General features: G+C 33.3%; 5 protein-coding genes across 8 annotated transcripts; 2 read left to right on the top strand and 3 right to left on the bottom strand.

Annotated features, from left to right (window-relative positions):
* Window positions 1–247: 247 nt before the first annotated feature.
* LOC125423411 (WD repeat-containing protein 26 homolog) lies at window positions 248–5,301 on the top strand. 2 transcript variants are annotated; one of them, XR_009638269.1, is made up of 6 exons: window positions 248–775; window positions 1,479–2,286; window positions 3,110–3,211; window positions 3,627–4,256; window positions 4,650–4,790; window positions 4,897–5,063. XR_009638269.1 is itself a non-coding variant. In XM_048477311.2 (5 exons), exons 2-5 carry the CDS (start codon window positions 1,507–1,509, stop codon window positions 5,113–5,115), a joined length of 1,731 nt encoding a protein of 576 aa, XP_048333268.1. In that variant the 5' UTR covers window positions 267–775; window positions 1,479–1,506; the 3' UTR covers window positions 5,116–5,301. The 2 variants fall into 2 exon arrangements, 1 of the variants encoding a protein (XP_048333268.1); XM_048477311.2 differs by lacking the exon at window positions 4,650–4,790 and having other exon boundaries at window positions 267–775; window positions 4,897–5,301.
* Window positions 5,302–6,029: 728 nt separating this feature from the next.
* LOC125418199 (uncharacterized) lies at window positions 6,030–10,104 on the bottom strand. The gene is made up of 6 exons (XM_016031225.4): window positions 9,525–10,104; window positions 8,860–8,958; window positions 7,753–7,930; window positions 7,074–7,171; window positions 6,595–6,656; window positions 6,030–6,469 (listed from the first exon to the last, which is right to left on the bottom strand). The coding sequence occupies exons 1-6, from the start codon at window positions 10,005–10,007 to the stop codon at window positions 6,346–6,348; spliced, it is 1,044 nt and encodes a 347-aa protein (XP_015886711.2). The 5' UTR covers window positions 10,008–10,104; the 3' UTR covers window positions 6,030–6,345.
* A 1,240-nt stretch (window positions 10,105–11,344) lies between these two features.
* On the bottom strand, window positions 11,345–14,746 carry LOC107421876 (mitochondrial intermembrane space import and assembly protein 40 homolog). Its single transcript, XM_016031223.4, has 4 exons — window positions 14,546–14,746; window positions 12,545–12,576; window positions 12,203–12,328; window positions 11,345–11,847 (listed from the first exon to the last, which is right to left on the bottom strand). Exons 1-4 carry the CDS (start codon window positions 14,673–14,675, stop codon window positions 11,665–11,667), a joined length of 471 nt encoding a protein of 156 aa, XP_015886709.3. The 5' UTR covers window positions 14,676–14,746; the 3' UTR covers window positions 11,345–11,664.
* Window positions 14,747–14,891: 145 nt separating this feature from the next.
* LOC107421888 (uncharacterized) lies at window positions 14,892–23,093 on the top strand. 2 transcript variants are annotated; one of them, XM_048477196.2, is made up of 11 exons: window positions 15,118–15,187; window positions 16,156–16,216; window positions 16,299–16,390; window positions 16,531–16,617; window positions 16,809–16,978; window positions 17,971–18,110; window positions 19,875–20,052; window positions 20,156–20,750; window positions 21,273–21,385; window positions 22,149–22,392; window positions 22,692–23,093. In XM_048477196.2, exons 3-11 carry the CDS (start codon window positions 16,340–16,342, stop codon window positions 22,920–22,922), a joined length of 1,809 nt encoding a protein of 602 aa, XP_048333153.2. In that variant the 5' UTR covers window positions 15,118–15,187; window positions 16,156–16,216; window positions 16,299–16,339; the 3' UTR covers window positions 22,923–23,093. The 2 variants fall into 2 exon arrangements, with proteins under 2 accessions (XP_048333152.2, XP_048333153.2); XM_048477195.2 differs by having other exon boundaries at window positions 14,892–15,187; window positions 16,156–16,390.
* A 1,218-nt stretch (window positions 23,094–24,311) lies between these two features.
* LOC107421879 (uncharacterized) lies at window positions 24,312–26,884 on the bottom strand. Of its 2 annotated transcripts, none has more exons than XM_016031226.4 (5): window positions 26,726–26,884; window positions 26,479–26,557; window positions 26,300–26,353; window positions 25,513–25,635; window positions 24,312–24,747 (listed from the first exon to the last, which is right to left on the bottom strand). In XM_016031226.4, the coding sequence occupies exons 2-5, from the start codon at window positions 26,545–26,547 to the stop codon at window positions 24,619–24,621; spliced, it is 375 nt and encodes a 124-aa protein (XP_015886712.2). In that variant the 5' UTR covers window positions 26,548–26,557; window positions 26,726–26,884; the 3' UTR covers window positions 24,312–24,618. The 2 variants fall into 2 exon arrangements, with proteins under 2 accessions (XP_015886712.2, XP_015886713.2); XM_016031227.4 differs by having other exon boundaries at window positions 24,312–24,741.
* Window positions 26,885–27,764: the final 880 nt, after the last annotated feature.

Below are 27,764 nucleotides of genomic sequence, written 5' to 3'. Positions count from 1 at the left end.
GAGTTACAAAATAGGATTTATATTACATATTCCAATATGAAAGATTAATTATTTGTATTTGAGTGAAGAAATCATAACATAACATGACAAGTTGGAATACCTACCTAAAAGTGAAAAATCATAAAAGGGAAGCGAGAAAGTAGGGGAGGAACAACATCCTAAAGAAGATACCATAAATTACGTAGCATATCCCGTTTTTCCAATATGAAAGATTGGGTCATTTTCCCAACAAGTTTTTTATACTTTTGGTAAAAGTTTTCCAACGAGTTTAGATGGGCTTTGGTAATGGCAAATTGGGTCAGTGAAGCAGAAACTCATCCTAAAGCTTGTCCTAATCGGAATGCTGAGAAGACTTATTGGAAGAGGCAGAAAATGGACAATGTCCACATGGATGGGGCTGCAGTTGGTTATACTCGAATTGCTCTTGCTGTCTTGAAAGCCTTCTCTTTATATTTCTACCATTATCCATTACCATTATCTCTATCTACTCTCGCTCTCTCTGTGCCAACTGCCAAAGGCTAAATTAAATAAAAATCTAAACTTTAAATTTTATTCAATCTTTTCCATCTATATCACACTCTTCTCTATGCACATGACTTTCGGTGGTATTGCTTTCGGTCTCCCTTGTTCCTTTGTCTTTATCCACACTCTTTCTCTTCCTGTGGAAAACACCGCCAGTTTCTTCGGTTTCATCTTGTTTTGGTTTCTGGGTATTTCTCAATTGGAAGGATTTTGACTCTGGAATTGGTTTCTCATACTGTATAAATGCTCCCTGGTACAGAAAATTTTGGACCATCTCTTTATGGGTTTTTTGAGTTCCTGTAGATGCTTTCCTTTCGCTTTACACTTTTGGTTAGATTAGTGCATTCCTTAGAAATTATGATGCCGCAGATAGTTGTTTTTCTTTCTCTTGGTTTTAATATAATCTCTTAAATAATTTAGGAATTGAATTATCATTTAGTTAATGCTGCCAAACATAACTGAAAAATAGTAGAGCTTTTTTTTTTTTTTTTTTTTTTCTCCCCTTCAATAATTGGGATATGAGGGATGAAGGAAAACTTGGGGGTTTTCGTGCTTTTCTGTTTTAACGATTTTTTTGCATTATATTTTTGGTTTTGATTTTCTTCTGATCAAATTCTGAGAGAACCACAACAACCAATCTGATGTTAAAATAGAACCACAACAATCAATCTGAGCTTCACGTATTTCTTCGTTTGAAGCTCCTTAAGGATGATGCTTAGATGCTTATGATAATTAATATCATCCAATATGGTAACTTGGTAATGCGGTGTCTATCAGACTTTTTGCAAGTTCAAAATTTTGAGTTGGGGTTTTTGTTGTTTATGGAATTCATGGCTTTGTGTTTCAATATGCTGTTTCTTATTGATTTGTCTTATATTTTGCATGAATGCAATTCTTTGTTCTAGTGTTTGTCGGGGTGTCTATGTGATTCAATATTCTTTTATGTTTACTTGTAGAAACTATATGGGCTGAGTTGGGCATTTCATGGGAGCTATAGAGGACAGTGAACCACCTTTGAAACGCATAAAGGGAAGACCAAATAGCTTAGAAGATTCATCATCTTTCACAGATTCCATAGCTTGCTCTTTGGGAGACTCGATGGCCAGGCCTCTACCCTCCCAAGGAGATGATGGGGAAACAATTGGTTCAAAAGGAGTCATAAAAAGATCTGAATTCGTCAAGATCATAACAAGGGCATTATACTCACTTGGTTATAACAAGAGTGGGGCCATTCTAGAGGAAGAATCAGGGATACCGTTGAACTGTTCTGTGGTTAACTTGTTTATGCAACAAGTTGTGGACGGAAAATGGAATGACAGTGTTTCCACATTGCGAACAATTGATCTCTTGGATGAAAAGGCTGTCAATTTAGCATCTTTCTTGATTTTGGAACAGAAGTTCCTTGAGCTTCTGAAAACTGAAAAAGTCAATGCTGCTTTAGATACACTTAGAAATGAGATCGTGCCTCTTCAAATCAACAGCAGCCGAGTTCATGAACTTGCTAAATGCATTTTCTCTCCTTCATCTGAATTTTCAAGTCCAAATGAAGATGTTGCAACGTCAAGGGAAAATCTCGTACAGAAACTGCAGAACTTGCTTCCAGCTGCATTGATGATACCTGAAAAAAGGTTGGAGCATTTAGTTGAACAGGCTCTTGATGTGCAGCGAGATGCTTGTGCGTTTCATAATGCTCTGGACACTGATCTGTCTTTATATTCGGATCATCAATGTGGAAGAACCCAGATTCCTACTCAAACATTACAGGTTAAATGTCTTCTGAACTGATTCATATTTGCTTCTGATGCCTTATATGCTTGGTTTGTAAATTTTTTCTTTTCTTCATTCCCCTATAAGCCGATTATCTATTGGAACAATATGTGCAAAAAGTAAAACTTTTTCTATTAGTTAATCCATCAAGTTAATATAATTCAGAGAGCAGATATAAATTTAGTTTCTGTGCTAATATACTGCCGATGTTAAGATTCTTCAATGAACACATTGTTGCAAGTGCAGGAATAGCAAATGTTGAACATTAATATTGCACTTGTACTGCCTATTGTTAAATTACCGCTAATCCCGACAACTTTAGATGATTAGATGTGGGCTCAACTAGTGTATCAAGCTAACATAGTTGATAGATAGTTCTACCTGTAGGCCCACCCAATAACAGAGGACAGAAATTGGGTCCTTTCACATGCAAAATGGTTTAAATTTATACTTATTTGACACTTTATAAATGCATACCAAGCACTCGTCCTGCATCTTATTTTTCTCAATCTCTCTCACATTTGGTTTAGTTTTATTGTTTTCTTATAACTTCGTGTTTGATGGTGTATGCATTTAGGTTCATGATCATTATCTGTTATTATTGCCAATTGTAATCCATACTGATATAATCATGATGATCATAATTGTTTATGATTGACAACTTGGTTTAGTTGTCTTTTCAACCTACATATGGTGTCCCTTGCTAATTTACCTCAGTGGGACTGCACGAGAGTTGTTCTTTCCTTTTCTTGTCTCTTTTATTTATTTATTTATATGTTGCAAAATATGCCAAATTTTCCCTTTCTCATTCTTATTACAGACACTAGTAGTGCATAGTGATGAAGTGTGGTTTCTACAATTTTCACATAATGGGAAATACTTAGCTTCAGCTTCTAAAGACCAGTCAGCAATTATATGGGAGGTAACATTCTATTTGAATTCTGACTTTCAATTATTGAGATTGATTTGGTCGATCATTAATACTGCTCCTATTTTAAATCTTTAGAACATCTTGTGTTTCATATCTATGCATGCAATTTTATTTATTTTATTTTTTTTGAAATGAGGATGGTACGTGTGTGTGTGTTTGTGTGTTTGTTATATATATATATATATATATATAGAGAGAGAGAGAGAGAGAGCATCTTGTGTTTCATTTTTATGCATGCATTGTTTTTATGGGGATGGTCTCTGTGTGTGTGTGTGTGTGTGTGTGTGTTTGATAGAGAGAGAGAGAGAGGATTTCTATTTGTTTATGAATATCTATTCAATTGCTGTGTGAATTTCATTTTTCTTTTTTCATTTAGAAATTGAATTGAGATAAATTACTCTTGCAGGTTCAAGAGGATGGCCCAGTATCACCGAAACATGTATTGACTGGTCACAGGAAGCCAGTGTTGGTTGTTTCATGGAGCCCTGATGATCAACAGCTTCTGTCATGTGGACAGGAGGAAGTTGTTAGACGCTGGGATGTCAGTTCCGGAGAATGCCTCCAAGTTTACGAAAAAAATGGTGTCGGCCTGATTTCATGTGGATGGTTTCCTGATGGTAAAGGGATATTCTCTGGCATGACTGATAAGAGCATCTGCCTGTGGGATTTGGAAGGAAGAGAGCTTGAATGTTGGAAGGGGCAGCGGACAGTCAAAATATCAGACATGGCCATAACTGATGATGGGAAGAGGATCTTAAGCATATGTAAAGAAACTGCAATACTATTGCTTGACAGGGAGGCAAATTGGGAGAGCATGATTGAAGAGGAGGAAGTGATTACTTCATTCTCATTGTCGAAGGACAATAAGTTCCTATTGGTCAATCTTATAAACCAAGAAATTCACCTGTGGAGTTTGGAGGGTGATATTAAGGTTGTTGCCAAGTACAAAGGCCATAAGCGTGACCGGTTTGTTATTAGATCTTGTTTTGGTGGATTTGAGCAAGCCTTTATTGCAAGTGGGAGTGAGGATTCACAGGTACCATATATTAATATTGATTGCTTTATGACTCCTTTATGCCTTTATGTGCACAATCCTTTGTGCGCACATGTTTATTTCTTTTTGGGTGCTTCATAGGTAGTAAGTTAGAAATCTTCACCTAATTTATTTTCTTTTTAATTCGGAGCTATTGTGAAATCAATTCTTTTGAACGGTCAATTCAAATTTGTCCAGGAAGTGGTGGACAACCAAAATATTAAAAGGCAAACCAAGGGGAAGTAGTTATAAATATTTTAACATGGTACTGTTATCAGTTTGTTTAGATTAGACTACTTGATGTTCATGCAAATCATGGTTTGTTTTTGTAGTAGTGATCTTGTAGAATAATCAGTCAGTTTGTAGTTATAGTTCATTTAGTTATTGGCCTTGTAGATATGCAGACTTGTCGGCAATTTATCATCAGGTGACTTATTTTAATTCTGTGTTTGGGCTGGGATAACAAAATTGGTTTGGAAACCCAGTGAGGCTTTGTTGAACCAGAAGTCTTCAAACCTTTTTTTGTGTCGTGCACAGGTAGAAAAGCATGTTCTTGTCCTGTTTGGATTTACTCCATTGCTGAATATGCTTGTATTTTGGGTCAAGAAGACATATATAATAGGCATAATATTCCTTGTTGCAGATCTACATATGGCACAAAAGTTCAGGGGAGCTTCTATTGACATTGCCCGGGCATTCTGGAGCTGTAAACTCTGTGAGCTGGAGTCCTGCAAATCTTCACATGTTGGCTTCAGCCAGTGACGATCGCACAATCCGAATATGGGGTTTGAATCAGCTAAACTTGACACATAAACTCACTCACAGAAATGACATTGCCATCCACTCTAATGATAGAACCTGAAATGATATTGTAAGTTCAAATTCATCAACATTGAAAAAGTAATGTTCTTTATAAGTAAAACAACATTGTGTAAATTCTTCAATCTTTTGCTTTTGTTGTTTTGCATCTATAGAGCAAAAGGCATGTAAATTGTTGGCTGCAATCTGCCAATAACGCTATACAAATTCATGACATTTGTTTTTTTTATTGCTCTTTGTATCATTCTCCTTCAGACTTTAATCAAAGTCAATCTAGATTTCCATCAGTATCTGAACCTGCCTAAAGGGGGAAAGAGCAGGATATTTGATGGAAGAATGGTGGAATCTGTTTTAGTAGGAAAGCCTTGTATATAAATAAAGTTTGTTATGGAAATGATAATTTTTTTTAACAGTACACTTGCACCATAATTTATGTCTACCGTCAATATCACCTATTTGATTATGCTACCCAACGAAATCACCTGTTTGAACCAAACAGCGATGACCATCTTGGCTGTTTCTTATGCAACCACTCTTTGCATGTAGAAATTACAAAGAGAGAATTTCTCATACACCTACAATTTATCCTACTTAGTAAAGATTTTAATAATGTCAATTTATATATCTATAGACGGTGTGAATTAAAGAGATTAATGTTCAATCCCAAGGGTATGGATATAATAACAAGAAAGGTAGATGATTTTTGAAATCCGTGGAGCGCCATTGAATTTATGTTAAATTTGAGAGAAGAATGATATTTAACTTTTTTAAAAATCATAGTTATGATTCCTTTACTTGTGTCTTGTACTGTTATTCCCACGGATTATACACACTCCTGCATAAAGCAAGAAACAAAACAAAATACCAGCATGCATTCTTATTTATGAGTTATGACAAAATACCCTATCCCATTTAAGAGTTCATGCCAACTAAAAGTTTTTACGGCTTCAGATGACAAAATTATAATAGCTGGGCTCTAGTTCAAATTTTCATTTCCATAACATAAAATTGACATCCTTTAGTTTTGTTTTGCAAAACCCAAATCACCAAAATCCGATTCAAATCTATTAACTTCCAAGTAAACTACAGCAAAAACCATCACTTTGTATGACAGACTTTTTGCCAACTGATCTTCTCAAACCAAAATTTTTCTACTATACATGATCCTAAAGAACATAACCTATGAATAATGCCTCGTAATGACCATTTCTTGTCAGAAATCATTTTAAAATTTTCTGACTAATTTCTCTACTGGCATGGTGGATAATATGAATCAAGGAGCATCAGATGAACCATCTTCAGAATTTTCAGAATCTGAATCATCAACCATCTTCTCGAGTGAATCCATATCCCCTGCTTCAGAGAGTGTGTGCATCCGGAGTTTGATTGCATCCTCGCTGAGAATCAGAGAAAAGAATCAAAATATGTAACTACAAGCATAGAAAATACTGATTCCAAAGCCTTTGTATTGATCAATAAAAAGAATGAATGGATGAAACAAATTCCAAAGTTAGAGGCCTACTCTGCAACACCGAATATTTCCTTGACAACTAAGGAGCTATCCTTCGAACAGAATTCGGGAAGCTGCCAAAAGTTTCAAGCAATAAATTGAACATGTCAATAGCAGAAACCACAAATTAAATAGAAGTGATGGGCAATTATTTTTTACATGATCAAAACAAGAAGGAAAAAAAAAAAAAAAAAGAAGAAGAAAAAAATTGGATATGAGAAGAGTAACGCATCTTAGAAAGGATTACTAAAGAGACCTGTTTAGAAATTAAAGAGGCTAGAAGAAGAAAAATTTCTAACTGTGGCACTTTCTTACCTTTGTTTGCTGAGTTAAAACTCCTAATTGTTAAAATTAGAATAGGAAGAAATGGGTATTGCATATACGGTAAAAAAGGGGGGGAAAAAAAAATGGACAACAAAAAAAAAAAAAAAAAAAAAAAAAATAGCATAGTAGTTAAGCAAAATATTATCTTTGACCAATCAACAACTTACCTCAGACAAATAGAAAACCTTTCCAAAGAGGGCCTGAACTGCTAGTTTTCTCTTGAAACCCTTTTCAGAATAACCAGATATATTCATTACAACTGGACCTGAAAATCACAGAATGCTATCAGCATCAGATAGCTAATTGTCGAAAATGTATTTTCTATACTAAAATTCCATTTTACAAAAGCTCCTTAGAAGGCAAATGAACTGGATTTATATTCGTGTATTTTGACCACATATAGATAAGAATAAGTATCAAATGAGTCCAAAGTCAAACAAGAAACTACACAAACAATACAAGAAGGTGAAAGAAGTATCAGCTTCATTAGCAGTATCCTTCCTTCCTCTACCCTCCAGGCAGCTCACATGTATGCCAAATCTTGGGTTTTAAATGAACAAATTTAAGTGAAATGAAGAATTTAAGAATATAAGATCCTAAAAGAGACAATTCAAATAAAAGTCCCAGTAGTCCATTGCCCTAAAGAGAGAGAGAGAGACCAAATACAATCGACTTGAAGCATAATAAAATAGCAAGCCTAATAATCAACGAAGCAATGCAAACAAAAACTGAGATCCCAATAATCAGCCAATTCTTTGAAATTCTAATTAGATTATTTCTTTAAAGGGCAAAAGAAAATAGGAAGCACACACTTTTAGCAGACACAAAAGAAGTACAATAAGCTACCTTTATCTTGCACAATCCTTCTTGAGATTTCATTTAAAATCCCAGCAATCTGGGAATCATCCAATCCAGAAGCTTTCCTGAGCTGAATTAAGTCAGCGACCAAATCTGGGTTGAATGGTTTCTCATTCAAAGCATACCGTATGTACTTGCGCAAAATCTCTTCTATGCCAAAACCTGTCTGGATACAAATTAGATGCTGTTATGAAAGATGAAATGGTGAGCATGTGCAAGCACATATACAAGGTAACGGAAATTATTGTAAGCAAAAAGCATCAAATATTTGAGGAATCAAAGAAGAGCAAAACAGAAAAATCAATTTCCCTTCAAAAGAATACGGCCCATATACATTATTGTTTGATCGGAAAGCCTTAAAGTCAACTTGAAAATGTGAAACCCACCCATCAAGTTGGATTCCTTTGCACCACCCTTCTATCTTCAACAAATTATTTTGGTTTCGGGTGCTAAACATAAAACTAATTAAATAATATAATCTGAATATAATGCTTTCATTAAAAGTCTATCTTCATCCAGCAATTTAACTATTTATGATATGAAGATAAATGATGTACTCCGTACTCCCAAGTCCTAACATATACAGTTTATGGAGACCTAACATCATAACCACATGGCTTTACCCAGTTCTAACATATAAGGAGCCAAACATGTAATCAAACCATTCACATGGCTTTTACTAGTCCTAACATATAAAGAGCCAAACATGTAATCAAACCATTCACATGCCTTTACCAAGTTCTAACACATAAAAAGCAAAACATGTAATCAGACCATTCACATTGCTTTACCAAGTTCTAACATAACAGAAAATCCAAACTAGGCAAGTTTCAGCCTATTAAAAGTTAAACTTTTGCAGAATCAATTTTGCACCAAGTAGATAAGAAAACCTAAATAATATGCTATACTTTTTCATGTATTATATTTGTTGGTTTACACCTATTGATGTTGCAAAACCATTTACAATGTTAATATGAAAGGATCCCAGCCAACATCTTTCACTGATTAATTTCCGCATTTAATCAATTATCAGAAAGAACATATCAACAAATGAATATATTTATGTTAGGTGCAAGCATTGAGCAGGCATCTCACCTTTTGGGCAAGACGGTTGAGCTCATCTGGTTCTACCGCATCTCTTCCTTTCAGATACAAGTCATCGATAGATTTGCATAGCATAGCATTTTTATTCACCTATACAAGCAACTAAGCAAGATCAAAATTTTTACAGATTTAAACGGATATCCATAACCAACATAAAAGTCAGCATCTTTCAGATTAGGACACCATTGAAACAAACTCATAATTGAGAGAAAATTTACACTATGACAGTGCACACATAGATAATATTGCATCCCGAAAACCAACAATCACACTAAGTTTTACTTTTCCGAATTTCTAGCTCCAAAAACAAGAAACACAACAAAAGGAAAAACATATATTCAGTAATTTGTCAAGTAAATTATACATTAAAATGAAAAATAAATAAATAAATAAATAAAACCCGGTAGTGTTGGGTTCCAAACTCATAATGCAGTGATGATTTACGATATACCACCAGTACACATGTAGATAATAATGCATCCCAAAACCAATAAAATCACATAGCCAATCATTTTTTTTTCCCCCTGTTTACGAGCCCAAAAACAAGAAAACCTCAACAATGGAAAAAGCACATCCAGTGTATAAGCAAGTAAAATATACATTAATATCATCAGAAAAATTAAAATAAAAATTGGGTTGGGGTTGGAAAAGCAGACCAATCTCCTGCGTTTTTCTCTTGGGGAAGTGAACTTCTTGACGGTCTTAACGAAGGCAATGACGAAAGTGAGGCCGGCATAGGCAAGAGGAAGAGCAAGAATCCAAGGGAGAGAAGTGGAACCAACTCTTGGGCCAGGAATGGCCTGAGTGACGGAGCCAGTGAACTCCACAATGTCCAAGGCCTTGTCTTGAATCCATGGGAGGTCTTCTTCCACCTCCACCTGACCCTCTTCGGAGTCTGCTTTGTTCTGGTTTTTAGAATCAACAACTGGGTTTGAATTGCTCTTGGAAGCTGCTGCTGCTGATACGCATAACGAGGGTCGAGAAGTTGGTGTGAGACAGAGACGAGTTAAAAAAGAAGAAGAAGAAGAAGAAGAAGAAGAAGAAGAAGAAGAGGGGAAGGGAAAAGAGAGGGACTTTGGCTTCAACCGAGAGCGAAGAGGAAGCAATTGAGAAGCAAAGGAAGCTGAAGCTAAAGCCATTTTCACCCAAATGGAATGGTGAAGGATTCAGGAAGATGAAGAAGGGGTTTAACAACACCACTCCTACATCCTCTCCAAGGGTATTATGGTCATATCATATTTAAAAAACTGTTTTTCTTTCAAAGTCCGTCTATTTAGGTGTTCGCATTGTTTTTGTTTTTGTTTTGGTAATTGGTGTCCTTATTCGTCTTTATTTCCACATATACCACCACAACTTATATTCGATAGCAACCTGCAATTCGAAATGATATGCAATGCCAACAAGCTGAGCTCACGGATCAGTAACCGTTACTTTGTTAGTAACAAAAATAATGTACATATTCTATTTGGGTATCATACATAATTATTAATTTACGTTTTTGCATGTAAAATTATTTCAAAGTGGGTATTTATTAAGATAGAACGAGTAGTTCGGGTGAATGAATATTTTTTTTTGTGCCCCATAAAAACATAATGTAGAAAAAATTTTAGATTATTTATAAATTAGATGATTTGTTCAAAAAAAAAATAGATATTTATTAAATTCAACTATTTTTTGATAGGATTTTTAAAGAGCCAAAGATGCAAAATAATTTTGAATAGTTTATAAATTAGATAGTTTATCTAAAAAAATAAAATGAATATTTATTAAATTGATATCTTATTTGATAGGATTTTTGAAGAACTAGAAACAGTTTTTAATATTTAAAAACTGTTTTCTAAAAGTATTTAAAAATAATTTTTTCAAAAAGCATTTATAAAATAGCAAAAACAAAAACAGAAGCAAAAGTAAGAACATAATATGATCTTAGTGCTATTTTATTTTTCACTTCTAATATTTTCTTTTTGCTGGCTTTCACTTCTAATACTAGAAGTGAGGATTGATGCTTGAATTATTATATATGAGTCACTCTTCCAAAAGATTTAAATTAAATCATTTAACCATTAGGGCTGCTCCGGACAAATTTAGTGCTTTCATTAGTAATAATTTTGAGGGCTAGGTAAATACTGAATTCATAACCTTCCACTTCATCCATAACTTAGTTTCATATGATTATAGTTTTTTGATCCATAACTTAGTTTCATATGATTATGGATATTTGAACTGCTATAGTTTCAAGAATTACATCAACACCATCCATACTTTATTTTTGTTGTTAATAGTACCTCCTTTCATACACCGGTTTTGTTTTTATTTTTTATTTTTTTAATTTTTATTTTTTATTTTTAATGTTCCATAAATGATATTGCCGATTGTGGTTGTTTTCAAATGCCATTTTAGTAAATTTACTGATGGGAGATCTTCCTATGGAAACTTACATTAACATGTTAAAGAGGAAATATTATATGGGAGTATATGAAAAATGAAAAATAAACTAAAATAAAATAAAATTTGTTTCTGTTATCTACTTGGTTGCATTGTATCCAATTTCCTTCCACAGAGTATCTTCCTAAACCATGTCTGTAGAAGTTCACCATTCATTTTTTAATCTCAGTGAACTATGAAAATGTGTTTACAATGCCAATTCTGTTTATCAAACTAACAAATTAGTTTCTGCCTATGTAAAAGAATAAGAAAAAAAAAAAAAAAAAAGTATAAAAAACGAAAGGATGAAAGGGAGGAAGAGACGGACAGAAAAACTAAGTTGAGAGAAGGAAAGCAAATGGCTTGGATCTCTCAAAGTTTGGATTTTGGTGTTTGAGATTCCTTGGTCCATAGAGGTGGGATTATTCTCAACTGCTGGTTCTCCTCTTGTTCATTCTTGACTTCATCTTCTTCTAAAACATCTTTAGAAAACGCATCGGGATTAGCTTTGATACAGTTCTGCAAAGCCACAAATGGATTCACACAGTCTGAGCCCTGCACCAAAGAAGTTTTCTATGTCAATGCTTCAGGAAAAATTAGGAGATTAATAGACATATAATTAGTATATTCACTTCCACCTGGCTGACAAAGTTCTGGCCATAACAAAATTAATGGGAATCAAAAGCATGCAAAACACTATGGCCAGGTAGGCGACCATTTAATCCTCTTCTTATCAAGTAGAAACATACAAAAATGTTAATTAACAATCTATAAGAATATAAATAGCAGCCAAAAGCAACCATAATCAGAAACGGAAGACCATGGAATCCAATACTTTGTCCTTCGGTAGCTGAGAAAGACAGAATGGGGAAAAAAGATAGATGAAGCAAAGGGCATAAATTATAATTACCTTTTCTTCAGCAGTACTCTTGAGAAAACAGAGGAATGCCTCTGAAAACTGAGCCCCACATGGGCCACTTCGCAAATCAGCTATGCATGGGCATTCTAATGCTTTCTGAGCCTTGGCATCAAGAGACTGCAAAATTCAAATTCCAGCCTCTTTAATTGCTAATCTTCATTGGAAAAGCGGTGTTTCCATTTATTTTTTATTTATCATTATTATTATTATTATTTTTTAATTTCAGTCTTTATTATTATTATTATTTTTTTAATGGAAAGATTAACAGAAGATCTACCAAAACCCCACCCCTGTTCTCTTGAGGAAAAAAAGCACATCTTAAAATGGACTAACCTCATTTCCATCATTGCCATATGCTGCAGCTTCTGCACATAGACAACATCATACGAATTTCAAATACTCATCTGATTTCTAATTTCTATGATACAACCTCATGAACAAAGAAAAAAATGAAAAAGAAATGAAGTATTCAATTTCATCATATTTGGTGGCATGTAGCTAAAGCTGAACTGAACTATTAAACACCAGTAGTTTTGCTTAGAAATTTGTTTTGGTGTGTTTGCGTTATTGTACATTTACATGGATGATGAATAATACATGTACACAAACATGGAAAACTTAATACAATGAATCCAAAACCATGCTACTTGGACTTTGGTTTGGGGTTCGGTGTGAGTACAAATCCAAGGTTCAATTTACAGCTTTTCAAGTCATTCCATGTATTTGGAGTGTCCAGTACCTCTTACCTTATCAGCATCCAAGATTTGATGCAGGGATGCATGATTAGGTGAAGTGAGTGAACAACCCGTGAAACATAGATCAAAATCATTATTTAAGCTTCCTAGGTAGTATTCAATTCCAACTTCTGCAGATAAATTATTTGTACTTTAACAGCAAAGAAGAAATATATAGATCCATCGTAGAACTTGTATATTGAAGATGAAAAAATTTATAGATCCATGTTAGAATTTACTTATTGGTTGGGATTGGTAGTCTAGCAGAGAATAATCATGTATCCTTCAGTGCACATACAAAATTCAAAAGTAAGCCAGGTCTTACTTATTAAAATTTGTTACCAAAGTCTATTGCAGTAAGATTAAGGAGTCTATATGGTACGAACTCCATAAAGCAGTGATGTAGGACAAGTAGAGAAGGAAAAATAAATAAATAAATAAAAAACGAAAATTAAAAGATAAAGTTCTAATATCCCACTAGAACAATTTTAGGAATCACTCCTAAAATCCAAACATCACACCTAGTTTTGGTTAGCATCACACAAAACCAGAGAAATTAATCTTTAAAAAATACTTGTATTATTATCAACTATCTAGTGAAGGTTGTAGAGATCCCTATTTATAATAACACACCTGACAACATAAGAAAACTAAAAATAAGATACCCTAATTAAATAAGGAAACTAAATAATAAAACTTCCTTAAAACATAAGGAAATTAAAATAATAAAAAAAATACCTAATAAACATAATAATATTAAAACCCTAGAAATCAAATAAATATAATAATATGAAAACCCTAAAAATCATAAAACCCTAGTAACTTATAATCCTATGTAATCTCCAATCCTATGTAATCTCCATCATTCTCCACCAAGCAGCTGCAAAGTTAATCAAACTAGTAGGTGGTTCAATTACTTGACTTTTGGTTACTGTCACAGGTCTTCTCCAACTATATTTATAAACCAACCAAAAAAATACAACGCATAATCCGCAATTGATTTCATATTCAGTATGGAGAAATAATATCGAAATCAGTTATGAAAACTGCAACCAAAACAGCTATTTTAACACACCAAGTAATGCCACCACCCATCACCATAAGAGAGAAATTCATATGACACTAATTGGATTGCTGTGATCCACAGGCAATCCACTATTTTATCATTTGTTGTCTCTAAATTTTCCAAAAGTACCCTATTACGACCAATGCTGCAGAAACATGTACAAAGATAAATCCTAATGACTTAGCAACTGAAATCAAGAAATCCAAAAATACATCTGATGAATACATGGATGGAGCATTAGCATCATCACGTTCAGACTCATCAACTATGGCTCAATTGCTCTCTAGCTAAAAAGCAAACAAACAACACCTTCTAGCAATAACAGCAACAATTCATAAATATGTGCGCTAGTATAAACATATACATAATTCTGATATAATGGGAACATTCTATATATTTATTTAAAAACAAACAGAACCCGTAATTCCATTGGAAGAGAGACAAAAAGAGGCAAATTACAAATAACCCATATTAAGTTTTAAGCTAACATGAAGCTGATAATCATAAGTAACAATTCCCAAAACGAAAACATACCAGCAATGACAGATTCCATGGAGAAGGAAGACGAGGAAGACGAGGAAGCCGAAGAAGAAGTAGAAGAAGCAGAGGGAACCTCATCCACTGCTTCGGCTGCTGCTGCTGCGTGACTTGGAACCTGACCCATCTTTGGTCTCTCTCAAAATCAAATCTTTGGTTAAGAGATAATTACAAAGCCAACCAAAGCCGCCGTAAGAGAAGGCAAAACCCGTAGATTTGTACGTTTCGTTTTGGCCCATCCTAGAAGGGTATTTTGGACTTTGCAATCCTAAATTGGACCCAAAATTGTAATTTTATCTACAAGCATGGGCTAATATTGAATCTGAAAATCACATTTTCGGATCAAAACCAAATGGGAAAGAAAGGTATATATATTGATGCAGAAGCAGAAGGGAGATAGAAACAAGAAAGAATTCCAAGGAAGCGAAAGGACATGGAGAATGTGAAAGTGGGAATGCTGGAAGGTTTGGTGATAAGGAGCCAAAACCTGTCCTTCAAATCCCTCTTCAACCGCAAGATCAATGCCAATGCTATTGCCGGCGAAAAGGGTGAATCTTCTTCCCCTTCTTCTCTCAATTCCCCAAGACCCATTCCCCAGCTCTCTCCTCTTGCCAATTCTGTCGTCTCTCGCTGTTCAAGGTCCATTCTTTCTTTCACTATTGCCCATGTTCTCCATTTCTGTCTGTATATTTTCTGTTTTCTTCTTCTGGGTATACAACCATTTTCTGTGATTTTATTTCATTTGGCATTCATTTGTGTGCTTGGGTGTTTTTAGCATATTGGGTTTGGGATGTGATTGGAATATTCATTGCTGAGGGATGGGAAAAAAATTTTCTTATCGATTAGAATTTTTCATTCACGAGCATATATATATATATATATATATAGATATATTGGAAACTGTGGAAATCTGGATGTTTTAACTTTCTATGGGTCTTAATTTTATATGCTCATAAAAGCTTTTTTCTTGTTTCTTTTATTTGATGATTGTATATGGCTTTTTGTTGGGCAGAAACTGCTCAACTTTAATGGATTTTGATTTTCTGATAATTTGATTTAAAGAGGTCATTCAAATGTGACGTGTTCATTATTGTTATATTTGTAAGCAACATAGTACAGCAATTCATCATGGACTCCATTAGAAACAAAATTTAACGAGGATACTTATCGACTTCACTTTTGATGAAAAGTACTCCTTTGGGAGGCCAAAACATAAAATAACGATCAACTTTTCTTCCACTAATTATTAGTGTAAATATTGATAATTACTTGTTACATGTTTACTTTTCCGTGAGTGGCTATTTTTCTCTGTTTCTAAAAAATTATGGGGAGCTTCTTTTTTTTTTTTTTGTTTTTTTTTTTTTTTTTGTTTTAATAGTTTAGTTCCCTTCTGTCTGTTATGTCATCCATATCTTTTGGTTAGATGGCTATTAATTGTAGAAGTTTACAAGTGGACATACATGAACCAACTTGTCAATTCCTCTAAGCTATGAAATTTGTTTGTAGCAAATTCTATATCCCTAAACAGGTAGAATAATGTCTCTTAAAAATATAAGAGATAAAATGGTGTAATAAAGTTAACCCCTCCTAATTTCATGCTTTTGTAGGATCCTGCAAATCCCAACTGAAGAGTTACAGCATCGTTTTGATACAGAGCTACCTGAGAGTGTTAAGGAACTTCTTACCTATGCAAGGAATTTTTTAGAATTTTGTTCATACCAAGCACTCAATATAGTGAGTGGACATGCAGATTATTTGAGTGACAAGGAGTTTCAACGTTTGACTTTCGACATGATGCTTGCATGGGAGGCTCCCAGTGTTGAGAGTGAACAAGTAGACAAAGTGAGACAACCCATATCTTTATCTATTGAAATTTGTAAGAAAATAGATGTTTCTTCTCCTAAGAGTTCCGACGTCAGGCAGTAAGTCTTTATTCTGTTTTCTTGGTTTGTGATGTCTGTCTAACTTCTCCTTGGCTGCAGGAAACTGCAACTTGTAGTAATGAGGAAGTAGAGGAGGATGATGGATGGTCACTTTTTTATTCAAGTTCCACAAACATGGCTGTTCAGGTTCTTTTCGTCGCTTTTTTTTTTTTCTTTTTTTTTTTTGCTCTGTGCTTCCTTATCTGCAAGTAGGATATTCTCCTGATGTTCTATGCAATTTTATATATAGGATGGTTAAGGTCTTAAATCAAGTGGTCAAGTTAGTTGTATCTTCTAAGAAGTGTTGACGTCCATATTTGTGCTACTTTCTCCTGCAGGTTGATGAGAAGAAAACTGTTGGACGGGAGGCTTTTGCACGTATAGCTCCTGTTTGTGCTCCTGTTGCAGATATAATTACTGTACACAACCTTTTTGATGCACTCACAAGCTCTTCATGCCATCGACTTCATTTCATTGTATATGAGAAATACATAAAAAGCCTTGACAAGTACGTTTTCAATCTTTGATTGCTATCATTTGCATCAATTCCAATTGTTTATGTGAGTGAAACTCTTACTCCAAGTTTACAACTCACTTTTAATGACAAAATTTCACATCTATGTACTAGTGTGCCTTATCTTGCATTGCCAATAAATGCTTTTGCGAGTTTACCTCTCTTTGATTTATTTACTTAGTATTGAATGTTAAAGTACGAGGAAATGATCATGAGAATGTGTCATTGTTTCTAAAGGGGAAAAAAATACATTTAAGATCAACACAACTAGAAAAATTTTAAATTTCTTGTATGATAAAGAATGTTGTACATATGGAAAAGGTTTTAATAAAATGGGAGTGCACCATGTGGATCATACCCTATGGGCTGGGATTTATGTAACATCTGACATGATGAAACAACCTCCAGATCAGTTTATATAATAAATTTTTTATGATTCGTTGGTGAAATTTTAGTGATTTTAGCTTTTGAATGGAGGTTAATTCTGAAGTGAAATAAAATAAAAATATGGTATATCGAATTTCCAAGATATCCTCTCTAGAAATAAAACCAGAAATTTTTGATATAACAATCTTTTGTGTTGTTATTCAAAATCTGGGAGCATAGATTATGTTGATTGAAACGGGCTGAAGGTTTAATCTTTCAAAACATTTACGTCCAAGGATTCTTTAACGAAACCCACAGCTTTTAGATGATTTATTCATAGCGATCACTGTATGCAAATGAGGATGGAGCCGATGGTTTCTTCTTTCTTTTTTCTGTGAAGATCAATGTTTATGGTTTCAGGAAATATATAATAATAATAACAACAACAACAACGATAATAATAATAATAAATAAATAAATAAATGTTTATGGAAGTATGGACATTTTTGGTAAATGCTTTTGTTCTCATGGTTTGATGTTTCCTCAGCTTTTTGTCGTTATATATATATATATTTATATTGAATTGTATTAAATAATATCAAATCATGGCTCTTCTGCAGGGTTGTTAAGGCTGCAAAAAATGCATTGGCTCCTTCTATTGGAAATCTTGAGCTTGCTGAAGGAGAAATCATCCTTGATGTTGATGGTACTATTCCTACTCAACCAGTTCTGCAACATATTGGTATTACTGCATGGCCTGGTAAGTGATTCTATTCCCAAAACGTCATCTTGATTCAGAACCATAAAGCTTAGGGCCAAATAACATCATGTCGCTTACATATAGAATATAGATACAAGGACGCAAGGTTTAAAAATTGTAAATATAAATAAAAATGCATCATTTATTACAAAATACAATATTTTTTTTATGATCTACTAAAATGTAAATATATCATTATCTATGTTGTGAAGTGTGTGTTGTGTTGGCTGATCTATATCCAATTCCTATGAACTTAAGCTCATGGAGTTAAATGGTTCTTAACATCATACTAGAGCTCAAATTGTCTTTATAGTCTTGTATAATGAATTTATAGTTGGTCCACTTCCTATGGGTTTAAGATCTTGGTACTGATGACAATTTAACATACGTAAGCATATCTATGTTTCTATAAAATAGGTTTCACGTTATTGACTTTCTGTATCAATACGGTATAGTAAGGTTAAATAATTCCTTTTCTTCCATCCTCATTATAGTTAATTTTTTTTTTTTTTTATAATTTAAATTAAGTCATATAGAAGATTTAATTGATCTTGGATTCAATTTAATGGGTTATGTCAAGTAAACCAAACCATTCCTGATTTTATTTATATATTTATTGGGTATTCACAATTGTGATAACAGAGGAATTTGTGTTTCTGTTGAGGAAAAGAAACAACATTGATGATGGCAGGAATGGGGATGGAGAGAGAAAAGAGATGTCCCATTGCTTGTGTGAATTTGTAAAGCCCAAAAGGAGCCCTTGGTCAAGGCCATGGGAGTCATCTTTTGACGAGGAGACTTGCACCTCCAGTTGTTTCACCTATGCCCTGTTTGGTAGACGGGAAAGTATTGAAGAAAACTGATTCTCGAGAATCAGTTTTCTGAGATTCGGTTTCCCAAGAATAAGTTTTCTTGGGATTCTTTTTATAACATTTGGTTAATAATAGAATAATATAGGAATTACAAGTAATTAAATAAGTTTGTGCATTAAAATTAAAGGGTAAAATTGTATTTAAAATAAATAAATAAAACTAATTTCCCAAGAGAATTTCAGAATGACATCTATTTGAGAGGATCAACTTTCCATATTAGTTTCCCACATTGTGAGATTTATTTTTTGTTGGGCCCCACAATTTTCTCCTTTTAAAAGTCATCCAAATAAGAGAAAATTTTACTTTTCCAGAGAATTTCAAATTCCTACTAACTTTACCATTACCCAAACACCCTGTCATTGTCAGGTTTACCAGATCTATCATTTTAGCAGTATTCCTGTGGCCTTAGCCCATGACCTGACCTTTCTTTCTTTGCAACCCAAATCAAACTTCAAAAACCTTATAATCAATGTGACAGAATTCCTTGTTATACCAGCATGCTCTCTTTCTGGCAGCTCTTCAAAATCAGGTTCATAAGTTTTACTTGTCTATACTGTACCTGTATCAGGTAATTTATTTTCAACAAGAGCTAGCCAGGTCCCGTGAGATTTTTTGAACCAGCTTGCCTTGTTAAAGCTGTCAGTATTTTGCACAAAATTCAATGGTTTTGCCTACTTTCCTTAAACACATATAACTGCGATTTATGTATATAAATATATATATATATATATATATATATTATTTTCTTTTTTCCATTTTCTTTTAATGTTAACGTAGACCATGCTCAATTTAGCTTTGATGAACATTGGTCCTTAAATCAGTTGTGGAAAGACTGAATATTTGTTAATTTCTTTATCTGGATGTTGTTATCTTCAATCTCTGATTTTTGTAGGAAGGTTGACGCTGACCAATTATGCACTGTACTTTGAATCACTGGGTGTTGGTTTATATGACAAAGCTGTTAGATATGATCTAGCAACAGATATGAAGCAGATCATAAAACCTGAATTGACTGGACCATTGGGTGCTCGTATTTTTGATAAAGTGGTTATGTACAAATCAACAACCATGTACGTTTTATGTTGAAATATATTGTTTGAAATCTTAGATTTGAAAATAATCATAGTTTTAACTCTCTTTAACTTTTAATTCTTACTATAATTTTATTTACAGAACAGACCCTGTTTATTTTGAGTTTCCTGAATTCAAAGGGAATTCTCGCCGGGATTATTGGTTGGATATATGTCTTGAGATCCTTCGTGCTCACAAATTTATCAGGAAAAACAACCATAGAGAGAATCAAAGGTCTGAAGTACTTGCTAGGGCTATTCTAGGTATCTTTAGGTACCGTGCAGTTAGAGAAGCTTTCCACTTCTTTTCATCCCATTACAAAACTTTACTTTCTTTCAACCTTGCGGAAAGCCTCCCAAGGGGAGATTTGATTCTTGAAACTCTGTCAAACCGCTTGTTTCTTTTAAATGTTGCTGCTGTCCAACATGATGTTTCTGGGAGTCCATATGCAAAACCGCTGCAAAAGCTGTCGCCGGTTTCACTTCAAACACTTCGTCTATTTGGACTCATATTACAAAAAGATATAAACCCTGACGAAGAAGTGATAATAGCAGCAGATGTCTGTGTTGGTGAGACAAATCCCCTGGAGATAGCAGTGAAAAAGTCTGTGTCAGATGTAGGAAAGGCTGAAGCTGCACAGGCAACTGTAGACCAAGTGAAGGTGGAAGGGATCGATACAAACCTTGCAGTAATGAAGGTCAATTATAAAAATGATTTGTTAAATTGGCTTTCCTGGTTAAAATAATTTTGACCTCCATTTTTTTGGGGTTGAGTTCATATTGCTTTTCATGTTTTGGAGGAATGAGAGTTAATTTTATTCCCTGATTCTTTTAGCCCAGAGCATTATTGATGATTCAGATATTGGATAGGTTATAAGCCTAATACATATTTGATTAACCAAGCTAATAAGTAAACATTTGAACCATGTTCATAAAAAACATATGGATATGAATACTGGTTAGCATTTAGCACCAGAGCATTATTGCTGACCATTCCTTTTTTTCATTTTTTGGTAACTTAGGTTATAGTGCACAATTTGAACCATATTTTATATGACAGACACACGTGTAAGCACACTCATTGCTCAGTGATAGAGTTCCTAGGGAAAATCTAGGCATTATGGTTTTATTATTTCTTGGAGATTTATTGTTCTTACAACTTAAAATGTTGAAGTTTGCTTAATTTTATATTTGAAAATACACGGCTTTTGTTGTTACAGGAATTGATGTTCCCGTTTCTTGAAGCATCTAGGCGTCTTCAACTTTTGGCTTCATGGAAAGATCCTTATAAATCAACAGTGTTTCTGATGTTGGCTTGCTACTCTATTTTAAGGTAACTTGTCTTTGACTGAATCATTGTTGCCTAGACATATATGAGTAACTGTGTTTACAAGCATGTGTGTTAATTTGCGATCATTTAGAAAAGTTAAAAGTGATGGGAAGTCAAGCCAATTTTGTATATTAATCCAACACAATAAGCACTTATCATGACATGCGTCAATCCAACAATTGGACAGAAAGTGATCCTTACACATGACAAAGAAATAGTTATTACAAATAGAAATGAAATGCATCTTCTCATGTGTAAGCTCATTGAATTATTGTTCCTAAAGTAGGCTTTACATGTGTGGAATTTTAAATTACTATAAAGGAGGGTACCAATATTTGTATGGAACTAAACGAACAACTAGGTTCTGATTTTATGTTTAAGTTACACTATTAAACTGAAAACGTTAAACTGATAGGAAGCTGATCCAAAATATTTATATCAAATCAACACTAAACACTTCATGAGAGCGATCAAGGATTTCTGTGGATACCATGCGTGCTTAATAATTTGACTGCTATGATGCTTGCTACATTGTTCTTTTCTGATATTGGAAAGTATTTGTAGCATTATTTTGTCTTCTCTTCTTTTGTTTTTAGTTCCTGGGATCTGCTTGTCTTTTGACTTAGGCAGTTTTATTCATGCTAGATAAATATGATTTTGCTATCAATTTGATGTGCTTCTATTGTTCTAAATGAAAGTTGAAATTATTAGCAATGGCTTATATGAAGATAAGTTATGTATTAAAGTCATCGACTTGATCATACAGAGGTTGGATCAGATATATGTTTCCGTCCATTTTTGTATTCGTTGCACTTCTCATGCTGTGGCGCAGACATTTTAACAAAGGGAAGCCATTAGAACCCTTCAGAATCACACCTCCTGCCACTCGAAATCCCGTAGAGCAGCTACTTACATTACAAGAAGCCATCTCTCATGTAGAAGCACTGATCCAAGCTGGAAATATCATACTCCTAAAGATTAGAGCTCTCCTCTTTGCTGTTCTTCCACAGGTATGTGAAAAAAACCAAGTTACTGTTAAGATAAATTCTGCTTTCATTAGATTTGCACAAAATCTATTGATTCCAACCTATCAAAATCCAGTTGTTCCTTTCTGGACTACAGATTTATACACTCTTTTAGATAAAATTCTCTAATATTATGTTGGTATGTTCAACACGTAGGTTGCATGAACCTCACATAAAACATACTTGACAAATAAGAGCTATCCTTTGAATGAATTATCTGCAGAATATGCTATAATAATTTCCTTTGGTGTTTCTAATTTTTTATCTCTATTTGTGTCTGCCAGGCAACAGATAGGATTGTTATATTGCTCGTCGCCATGGCTGCGGTGTTTGCATTTGTGCCACCGACATATATTTTTCTGCTAGTATTTGCAGAAGCTTTCACGAGGGAAATGCCATATAGGAAAGAAACCAGTGACAGATGGGCGAGGCGGGTCAGAGAATGGTGGATCAGGATACCAGCTGCTCCTGTTCAACTCATTAAACCTGTTGAAGACAAAAAAAAGAAATCGTAAATTATGTGAAACAGTAGTAAGTTGCAAAATGTTTAGGTCAATTCCACTTACTGTCATTGCTCATAACTGTATATATACGCAAGGTTTAAGCTTTGGAAGGGTATTGATGCAGAATCTAATACCTTGTCATGTAATTCAGCTATATATATATATATATATATTTTTTTTTTTTTCTTGCAAATTGAGGTGTGGCCAAATCTAGATTCTAGAACTATATTTATAACTGTATAAAGCTACAGAGCAGGAAAGAGAAGTATGAAATTATAACTTACCAGGTGTTGCAGTAACTCAAAGGCCAACGGCTTCCGAGGCTGATCTCCTAATAGACATGGTGCCAAGTTGTGTTCTTATCATGGTTGGTGCCAATAAATGAAATTTGAAAGTAACATAGCTTAACTATGATCGTGGATAAATCTATAATATGCTATGCAGTTCCATTAGAGCATGGCATCAGGATTTGTAAATCTTATTCGACATATTCCAATCTTTGGTAAAAGAAAGTAATGTTAATCTCTATGATCTGTCACTACTTTTTCTCGTTTCATTTTCCCTTCAATTTCATTTTATGGTTTCTCTCATTCATACCATTAGTTTCTTCTTTTTCTCGACAAATTAATTTCCCTTGCGTTTTTCTTTCTTTCTACATAGCTTTTCACTACTCTTAATTAATTTTTGTGTCTAGTTGTATGTTTTATATTTATAATCTTTCTCTGATGCGACTAATGTAATTTCATCAACCTTTTTTTTTTTTTTTTTTTTTTTTTTTTTTTTTTTTTTCTAAATCCTAATCATTCTTTGGTTTCTTTCTCTTAATGCTGTCTATATCGCCTAAATACTTTATCTCTCAACCTTTTTTAACATTAATATTATTTACTATTTTGAGTTTCAAGTAATTCTTTGAACCTTCTTTTTCTTCTTTTTTAAATCCTAATCGTTCTTTAGTTTCTTCCTCTTAATGCTGTATATATCATCTTTTTTACTTTATCTCCCAACCTTTATTAGCATTAATATTATTTTCTATTTTATGAGTTACAAGTAATTCTTTTCCAAATAATATTAATAATCAAATCTTATAGCACTTAAAACATTTTGTTCAAGTTTATTCCATGAGTTAACCAAAAAAGAAATAAATTTATTTATTTCATTTCATGCATATATTTAAAACATTTTGTTCAAGTTTATTCCATGAGTTAACCAAAAAAGAAATAAATTTATTTATTTCATTTCATGCATATATTTGTTTCAGTTCCAGAGAGTCCAATTTAAGCAAACAAACATCAACTTAACGCATAGGTAGGAAATGGAAAATTTGTAATTTAACAGCCTCATTTTTTCAATGGGATACACCACCAAAAGTCCAAGCATTCACAACTAATAAAATGAGGTATGGATCATTAACACTAACAATTGACTATATGAGAATTATTTAACAAAAATAATACAAGAAGATAGTTCCCCTGCAGACAGCTGAGTGGCACAGTCCATTTTTACTAGGGGCAACGCACCCGAGTTTGAATCCTTACCCTAGGATTTAAGGGGAAAAAAATGATACAAGAAGATACAACCCGAATATGGTATGATTTTAAGTTGCATTGGGGAAAAAAAAAAAAAAAAAATTGACTATACAAATTCAAAATTTTTAAAAAGATGGGGGGCATGAAAGAAAGTAAATTAGAACATGCAATTTGTTGCACCATTAAACATTATCTGGCCAGAACTCCCTGAAAAAGGCTCTTTCAAATTCCTTCTCTTGCAATTTCTTTTCAAACTCCTGCATCTTCCTCATCCTCTTCGAGAGTGCCTTTGATTTTTTTGATGGCTGTTCCTAAAATTAATAATACCAACATCATAAAAACGTCAGACAAATTAATGAACTATCTTCTAAAGTAAAAGAAACAGAAAACGAAAAGCATGAAGATGAATTAGAATGGTCTATAAATCAACTTTATATTTTTGCCAAAGAAAATCTTCTCCAATTATAATTCCTCCACATTCTAGAATCCAGCAAACAACGATAAACACTTGCAATTATTTGCTTTTGGTTGCAAAGTCTCATTTCTTTTGTTCTTATCCTAGATCAATAAATGCATCAATTAAATATGCTTCCATACAAGTTCAAGACTATGTTTACTAGGCTCTTTTTTCGAACTAAAAAAGGTAAGTTAAAGCAAAATCTTAATTTTTGTTTTTAAAAATCATCTTTTAGAATATGGGTCAGTTTTTCAAAACCGTTTCAAGTAGTTTCCCAAGTTAAATTTTCAAGAACCATATTTTTCTCACTGCATCCTCTATCTTCTCTCCCTCTCTCCTATCCCTCACCTCTCCTCTCCTGTCTCCCTATCTACTTTTATTCCTCTCATTGACATCATGTCTCACTTATCTTTTGTTTTAAATGTAAATACGGCTACCAAACAGGTCCTGCTTTTCATTTTCTAATCTTTAGGAACATAGAACTAGCAGATGAAGTTTCTCTATCTCATGTCATATATTACAAAACTGCTTCTAATGTTAAAAAGAGGAAAGGTATTAATAGAAAAAAAAAATTTAAATTAAATTCTGAATTATCGATACATAAGCAAATGGAATTTACCTGGTCATTTTTCTCATTAGAATCGGTAGTTTCAGGAGGCTTTACAGTCTTCTTCTTTACCTTCTCAGCTCCCAGGCCACGTTTATTGTTCTTCCAATAAGTTTCTACAGGTTCCAACCTTCCCTGTTTAGACGATAAAGTAATTAGTTAGAAGTTAGATTGAAACATGCTCCAGATACAGAGACTGAACAGGCCAGACCAAGTTAAGCAAAAGTTTGCTTTAAGAAAACACAACTTCCATAAAAGAGAAAGATTGAGAAATCATCTACCAAAAGTACGATAGTGAAACTAAACTACAAAACATTCTTCCAATTTAAATGTATCATAAAACTAGGAATATCCTTAAACTCCTAGTTAAACTCGTTGCCCACAAAAACCGTAAAAACTAAATTCTATAGCACAGCAGTAGAGCACATCCTGATGATGGTTTGAACTTAAAAATCAGACAATAAATTTCGTTTTATTTGCTTTTGATTGTGCAATCACTGAAAACAGCCTTATCTTTTTCGGCAACAAAATTATACTTGAAACATGCTATTAGGTACTCCAAAATACAACAGTCCCTAATTTGAGTGTAAAATTTAAGATCTTTTAAACTATCAATATTTTGACCATCGACATTAACAATAAGTATAAAAATGCCTAAACATTCACCTAAAAAAACCATAAAATAAACCCAACAAAATTTGAGAAGAAGCATGTATTATAACAAACATTAAAAGATGATGATTATAATATGTTTCCAACTATGATATATATGTAAATAAAAATATAATATGAGCGTCACCTGCTGGGAAATCCCAAGACCGGTTCCTTCTTGCCAACCGTGCTTCTTCAAAAGCTACATAAACATCAAGCATATAATCAAAAAAACAAAAGTTAGAAAGAAACTACAATTTTTTTTTGAAAAAAAAAGAAAGAAAGAAATGAAAACAAGAGAAACAAGCAGAAAGAGAAGTTAAGCACCTTAAAACCAACATTTGAGGAATCAATGGCTGCTGATGAACCACTGAAACCCTCCAAATCTTTTCCCATAACCTTCCTCCTGAAAAACCCAAAAACCCAAAGGATTAAACTTTATTGTCTCCCAAGAATTATAACACTAAAGTTATCCCAGTTGTATAAATTCCCAACTTTCTCTATCTCAAAAATCAACTCTTTTTTATTATTATTATTATTATTTATTTTGGGTAAAAAAAAAAGAAATTTTTACCTTTGAATCTATTCGATTTCTTCGAACTGGGGGTCGTTGTGAAAAGAAGCCCCGGAGAGACGACGGGGTGCTGAAGAATTTCTTAGAAGGCGCCAAGATCAAACCGACAAAATCCTAACCTGACTGGGAAATTATGGGCGTTTCAATTTTGATATTTAATTTTTTCTTTTATATGCATTATTCAAGCGAAAATTATTGCTTATGCACTGTTTAATACGACAGCGTACAATGGTAAATAGCGATCGAAATCAAACGTCGTCGTTTCAGATTAACTCCTTTTATTAAATCTTCATCAATCTTACCTTCTTTTGGAAGATTTTTTTTTTTTTTTTTTTTTTTTGCCCTTTGAAAGGGATTCTGCTAGAGTTTATATTAAATCCTGTAAAATAATTTATATTTCTTTCTTATTTAAATAGAACGCACGAATTTAGTTATCTTTTTTTTTTTTTCCTTAATACAGTTGGTATATATATTTTTTAAATTGTAAAATATCATTTTAAATCATATATATATATATATATATATTTGTCAAGTGAAGTTGTTGATCTACTAATTAGTCCCTTGTATCCACTATCATATTGATTGAATTTGAAGATTTTATATATATATGACAGGTTTTCTAACTAGACATGTTGACTTGTCATAAAAAAAATTGTTTGTTTAATTTACATAAACAGGAGGTTATTGTTTCATTCGGTATACATATATTAAATGATATATTAATGCGTTATTGTTTTTATATTTGTTGTCCTTGGCATCGTCCCCTTCATTTGTTAAAGTGCTGCCATTGTCGTCGGCCATGCCACTTACCATCAACCGTGTACCACCTCTTCCATTACTTTTGATTTGAAATCATATTTACCAATTAGGGTATAGAAGAGGGTAGTGTGTATATATATATAGTTCTGTTTATTAATTTTTAATTTAGAGTAAAGTAGATTTTATTTTAGTTGTATAGGAAGAAAAATAAAATAAAATACAAATAAATATAAAATTTAGTGTACGTAACAATATACATATATATACAGCTCAAATAAAA

This window comes from Ziziphus jujuba, chromosome 3 (genome assembly GCF_031755915.1).
Source record: "Ziziphus jujuba cultivar Dongzao chromosome 3, ASM3175591v1".
Lineage (NCBI taxonomy): Eukaryota > Viridiplantae > Streptophyta > Magnoliopsida > Rosales > Rhamnaceae > Ziziphus > Ziziphus jujuba.
Note: the sequence above shows the minus strand (reverse complement) of the source record. Positions and strands in the feature narration are given on the sequence as shown.

What these genes read in the sequence shown, in the direction of transcription:
- LOC107421888 (XM_048477195.2), top strand. Translation starts at nt 14,982, where the DNA reads ATGGAGAATGTGAAAGTGGGAATGCTGGAAGGTTTGGTGATAAGGAGC. An exon ending in GTCGTCTCTCGCTGTTCAAG is followed by an intron (nt 15,188 to 16,155) that starts GTCCATTCTTTC and finishes ATGCTTTTGTAG; the next exon opens with GATCCTGCAAATCCCAACTG. An exon ending in GCTTGCTACTCTATTTTAAG is followed by an intron (nt 21,386 to 22,148) that starts GTAACTTGTCTT and finishes TTGATCATACAG; the next exon opens with AGGTTGGATCAGATATATGT.
- LOC125423411 (XM_048477311.2), top strand. Translation starts at nt 1,507, where the DNA reads ATGGGAGCTATAGAGGACAGTGAACCACCTTTGAAACGCATAAAGGGA. An exon ending in AGTCAGCAATTATATGGGAG is followed by an intron (nt 3,212 to 3,626) that starts GTAACATTCTAT and finishes TTACTCTTGCAG; the next exon opens with GTTCAAGAGGATGGCCCAGT. An exon ending in GTGGGAGTGAGGATTCACAG is followed by an intron (nt 4,257 to 4,896) that starts GTACCATATATT and finishes TCCTTGTTGCAG; the next exon opens with ATCTACATATGGCACAAAAG.
- LOC125418199 (XM_016031225.4), bottom strand. Translation starts at nt 10,007, where the DNA reads ATGGCTTTAGCTTCAGCTTCCTTTGCTTCTCAATTGCTTCCTCTTCGC. An exon ending in GAGAAAAACGCAGGAGATTG is followed by an intron (nt 8,959 to 9,524) that starts GTCTGCTTTTCC and finishes TTGCTTGTATAG; the next exon opens with GTGAATAAAAATGCTATGCT. An exon ending in AGGTTTTCTATTTGTCTGAG is followed by an intron (nt 6,657 to 7,073) that starts GTAAGTTGTTGA and finishes AACTTTTGGCAG; the next exon opens with CTTCCCGAATTCTGTTCGAA.
- LOC107421876 (XM_016031223.4), bottom strand. Translation starts at nt 14,675, where the DNA reads ATGGGTCAGGTTCCAAGTCACGCAGCAGCAGCAGCCGAAGCAGTGGAT. An exon ending in CATGGAATCTGTCATTGCTG is followed by an intron (nt 12,577 to 14,545) that starts GTATGTTTTCGT and finishes GTCTATGTGCAG; the next exon opens with AAGCTGCAGCATATGGCAAT. An exon ending in AGAGTACTGCTGAAGAAAAG is followed by an intron (nt 11,848 to 12,202) that starts GTAATTATAATT and finishes TCTTTGGTGCAG; the next exon opens with GGCTCAGACTGTGTGAATCC.
- LOC107421879 (XM_016031226.4), bottom strand. Translation starts at nt 26,547, where the DNA reads ATGGGAAAAGATTTGGAGGGTTTCAGTGGTTCATCAGCAGCCATTGAT. An exon ending in CCTCAAATGTTGGTTTTAAG is followed by an intron (nt 26,354 to 26,478) that starts GTGCTTAACTTC and finishes ATGTTTATGTAG; the next exon opens with CTTTTGAAGAAGCACGGTTG. An exon ending in GTCTTGGGATTTCCCAGCAG is followed by an intron (nt 25,636 to 26,299) that starts GTGACGCTCATA and finishes TCGTCTAAACAG; the next exon opens with GGAAGGTTGGAACCTGTAGA.